Source organism: Clupea harengus, chromosome 14 (assembly GCF_900700415.2).
Source record: "Clupea harengus chromosome 14, Ch_v2.0.2, whole genome shotgun sequence".
Taxonomy (NCBI): domain Eukaryota; kingdom Metazoa; phylum Chordata; class Actinopteri; order Clupeiformes; family Clupeidae; genus Clupea; species Clupea harengus.
The window spans coordinates 4,392,895-4,397,894 of NC_045165.1; the positions used below are offsets into that span (position 1 = coordinate 4,392,895).

The following is a 5,000-nucleotide window of genomic DNA, read 5'->3' on the forward strand; positions in this document are numbered from 1 at the left end:
GACCACACAGGTACACACTGAAACACACACAGGTACACACTGAAACACACACACACACACTATCACCACTAACTGATGACACCTCTTGTGGACCACACAGGTACACACTGAAACACACACACACACACTATCACCACTAGCTGATGACACCTCTTGTGGACCACACAGGTACACACTGAAACACACACACACACCTTCAGGGACCTGCTCAATAAAACATATAAAACATGCACATATAATAAAGTAACATACAAAAAGGGTGCTGCTGGACCAATATGACGTTTACACACATCATCAACACTACAGCATGAACTCTCCCATGACGGAAACCTAGGTCTGACTATCACTGAACTACATTTAAATGAAATACAGGAGTTTCCGTGGCTAAAATGACCAATCATCTCTTAACAAAACTGACCAATGGGGCAATGCGGAAGACTATTTATTAGGAGCATTTTAATCTTGGATTAAATGGGTTTAGTTCCTTATTCTGACTGAAATATCCTTATTCTGATTTACAAAAGCCTTTGGGGACGCAGGTTCAGATTAAACAAACAAGTGCAAAATGTATCCATACTATGACACAGGAATGACATAAAGGCCCAGTCTAAGACGATTCTAATCCCTATACACTTTTTCTCAAATTCAGCAAATTGCTCCTCACACTCCTCTGGCTGTCTGCTGCTCAGTGTTTTCGCTCCAAAAGAAACTCTGGGGTGTTCATACATGAAAATGGGAAACAAACACAGTGGCTCGGACCAAGCCATAAATAATACCAGCCAATCAACACGGTGCGTTTGTCATTTGTGTAATTTGACTTAACTCAAACATCGAACAACCTTTCGCAAAGACAAAACTGAATCACTGACTCTACCATTACCCCTCGGTAAAGCCTTGGTGTATCACCCATATGGCATGATATGATAATGATGAAACATCATATTAAGATAAAAAATATGCCAAAGAAATATGGCAAGTGCATGATAGGGGCCAGGAAGACTTTTATGTACAAAAAGTACATCACTGGGAAGGCCATGAAAGACATGGCATTGAGTTTACGACTAAGCCCATACATCTGGTCAGACCTGATGCTGTGAGATCAGACAGTTGGGGTGGACATTTAGGTAGTTCCCTCAACGCACTCATAAAATAACTGAACACCAACTCTGAAAGTAAAATACCACATAAACATGCATAGAGTTCACAGTGTTAAGAGTCACGACAACAGAGAAGTTTCTAGATAGGCTCTGGTGGTGCTTTAAAACAGCCAAAATGTGCACACACACACACACACGTGCACGCGCATACCCACACGCACACCCACACGCATACGCACACACACAAACACACACACAAACACGCCCACATACAAATGCACACCACTCACCTTGACACTGGTAACCCTGCTTCCCAAACATACCCCTGAGGAAGAGATAAGCAAATGATAGGTAAGACTCCATCACTCTCCCTCTCTCTCTCTCTCTTCTCTCTCTCTCTCTCTGTCTCAAACACATTTAAACACTAAAAGATTGTACAAAAATGAACATATATTTGTCTGAAAGTATGTCAGAACAGCTTTAAGCATAGAGCGTTTGTGTTAGTGAGACTGTGAATGTGGGTGTGTGTGTGTGTGTGTGTGTGTGTGAATGTGTGTGTGTGTGTGTGTGTGTGTGTGTTTCTGTACCATATGAACTCTCTGCAGTGGAAACAAAAGGTGGGCTGTTTGAGGAAGGTGGACATGAACTTGTGCCCGTTGACCTGGTGGATTCGCCTCCTCAGAGCACCCTGCCGCTCCCGCGTGAACTCCTTACGGGCACGCAGGGCGCGCGTCGTCGCCTCCTCTACACACACACAACACACACACGCACACACAAACACACACACACACACACAGACACACATTCACACACACACAGACACACAAACACGCACACACACGCACGCCCACACACACACACACACACGTCATTTACAATGACACATTCACACAGAAACGCAAAAGCAAGCAAACACACACACAAACAGAGAGGTTTCAAGGAAGACAAAACACAAAACAGCTTCAAAAACATATAATTCTCAAATACTACAACTTTGATACTTGCTCTATAAGTCTGTGTGTGGAGGAGGGGGGATATTTTCACATGGCTACACAGAGTACACACACGCACACACACACACACACACACACACACACACACAGACACACAGTCACACACACACAGACACACAAACACGCACACACACATGGCTACACAGAGTACACCCACACAACTGTATTATTAGGTACTGTTTGCTACTGAGAAGTGCTAACCACATGCATGAAAGGAAGTGTTTGTGCTTGTGTTTGTGTGTGTGTGTGTGTGTGTGTGTGTGTGTGTGTGTGTGAGTGGGTGTACACCTAGCCCCCTGAGAGCAAGAGTTCCACCCAGCAGTAAATGGGTTCCTTATATGACTAAAGAGACCAGAGGACCATTAGAAACAAACATAGCCGTATGACATACTCCCAAGGAATGAATCATCTAAACACACACATAGTGTGTAAAGTTTGTATGCCACATAGTGTGTAAAGTTTGTATGCCACATAGTGTGTAAAGTTTGTATGCCACATTGTATTGTAAAGTTTGTTCTCTAAACATGTGTGTTTTTGATTAAAAAAAAGTATTCAAGTATGAATGATTATATGTCTTGTCTAAGGGAAGCATACTACATCCTGGTCTGGTCAATGATGAGCTCCTTATTGTTAATCTTGTTTCAACGTCATATTAAGTGTGTGTGCGTGTGTGTGTGTGTGTGTGTGTCTGTCTGTCTGTGTGTGTGTGTGTGTGTGTGCGTGTGTGTCTGTGTGTCAAGGTTAAACCCTTATTAAGCTCGGGAAAGCTTTATATGCGCTACATATGTCCACGCAAAAGATGAAGAACAGAAACAGAACTGGCTGCACAAAAGAAGACTGCACAATATCAAAGCCACACTGTAAACAGATGGAGACAAAGAGAAAAAAAGAAAGAAAGAAAGCAAGAAAGAAAGAGAGGAAGGAAAAAAGGCACAAAGAAAGAAAGAAAGCACCAAGGGGAAATGGAAATATCAGTTACAGACAAGAATCTTCACAGTGCATATGTGTTGGGTGAGCCCCCCCCCTTCACAGTGCATATGTGTTGGGTGCCCCCCCCCCCCCCCTCAGAAGTGATACTGTACACTTTACTCTCACGTGGAGGTACTGAGTGACTTGTAATGACATGTGCCCGGAACTTGCTTTGTTACATGGTGATGGAAGAATTATTTCTCAATATTAAGGCAATTCTAAAGCAGCAATAATGAGCTTCGGTCTAAACCTAGCGAGCTAACAACTTAAAAGGCGTGCAAAAACATTGCAAAAATCAACGACTGTACATCTGGCCTTGATACAAGCGGGCCATCGTGTTAACTGGTATCTTCCGGTGATTCGGTGACGAAGCCTTTGACACATTTACGCTGAGTGGTCGGCCCCTACACCACAGAACTACATAGTGCATAGCCTTGACGGCCACATAGCATCGACATGAATTAGAGCATGATACCAAAAAAACATGACACCATTCGAACAAATATACATCAAAAAGAGGTACATTCCTGCCCAAGTGACCTCTTACAATGAAATTAGCATTGAGTAACACACGGATCTGTACTTAAATCTTCACACTCACACCCCCACGACCGTTACAACCATGACTTAGACTAATCTGTTGTTTTTATTATTACAGCTGATTTAACTGTTGAAGCTGCGAACGAATGGAGGCACGACAAAATACATAATAATACTGCATGTCCACATTATAGCTAAGCTGTTGTAGTCACTTCCTTTAACCAAACCAAACCCCTCTCAGTCTCTACTCTCACACTGGAATCTGTAGTCAGCAGCTATACACCCTTATGCCCAAATCTGAAAGACTTTCCCGCCCTTTACGTACGCACTATACACCCTCTTGCCCAAATCTGAAAGAGTTTCCCGCCCTTTCTGTAAGAACTGATCAATCACAAACGCATAATAAAACACCCCGTGCTTTCAGAGGTGTGTTGAAGTTAAACGGTATGCTATAACATGCATAACTTAATATTACTTAATGGCTGATGTTGGGCCTATAGGCTACGCTGCATCCTAGATAAGGGTGGTGTGATGACATGTTCCTGTTGCTCTTCCTGTATCCACAAGCTACAAGCTAACCACAGGACGGAGGTTATGCGCGAGCATGGGTTGGCTAGAGCAGTTCTGACACCCCCCCCCCCATATAGAACCAAACCCCTACTTTTTACATATGTTTTTAACTATGTTTGTAAATTATGTTTTTAAAACTTTGTTTGTTTGTTTTTTAACTATGTTTGTAACTATGTTGTTTTTTTAACGATGTTCTTAATTATGCTTTTAACTATTTTTTTTTATATAGGCTGTTTTAACTATGTCTTAACTATGTTTTTTTAACTATGTTTTTACTGTAGCACTCTGAGATTCTGCCAAATATACAGTGCGCTATAAATTAAATGAATTATTATTATTATTATTATTACTCTGGACTATTAATTCAATATCATTTACACATATAAACAATAATTCAATGTAATTTAGACATATAAACAATAATTTAATGTCATTTACATATATAAACAATAATTAAATATATTTTACACATATAAACAATAATTAAATATCATTTACACATATAAACGATAATTGATGGCTATAGGAAGACCGCAGAAAAAGCATATTCTCCTAAGGTTGTTTAAGTTTGATGGCTGGTTCTAAACCAGATAAACACGTCGATCCAGAAGCAGGTGGCCTTGCAGAACCTCTCAGATCCGGCCTAGCTACAGAGACTTCGCTACAAACGTTCTACCCTACAATGAGACCTTAACTTTTGGAGGGATTTGTTGGGAATGGATCAGAGAGCATTGAAGGGTTGCCTTCTGTACACCAACACATTAAGGACCAATGGAATCTGTTTCCGCGTTAAGGAACCTTAAGGAACCTT

General features: G+C 41.3%; 1 protein-coding gene across 1 annotated transcript in view; it reads right to left on the reverse strand.

The window, feature by feature from the left end:
* Positions 1 to 5,000, reverse strand: part of prkcha (protein kinase C, eta, a) — a 34,063-nt gene that overhangs the window by 21,216 nt on the left and 7,847 nt on the right. The window contains exons 3-5 of the mRNA XM_031580208.2: positions 1,685 to 1,841; positions 1,388 to 1,422; positions 1 to 17 (exon numbers count right to left, since the gene is read on the reverse strand). The exon at positions 1 to 17 is cut by the window's left edge and continues 66 nt beyond it. Of these exons, the coding sequence (XP_031436068.1) occupies positions 1 to 17; positions 1,388 to 1,422; positions 1,685 to 1,841 (209 nt within the window). The remainder of the gene's footprint in view (positions 18 to 1,387; positions 1,423 to 1,684; positions 1,842 to 5,000) is intronic.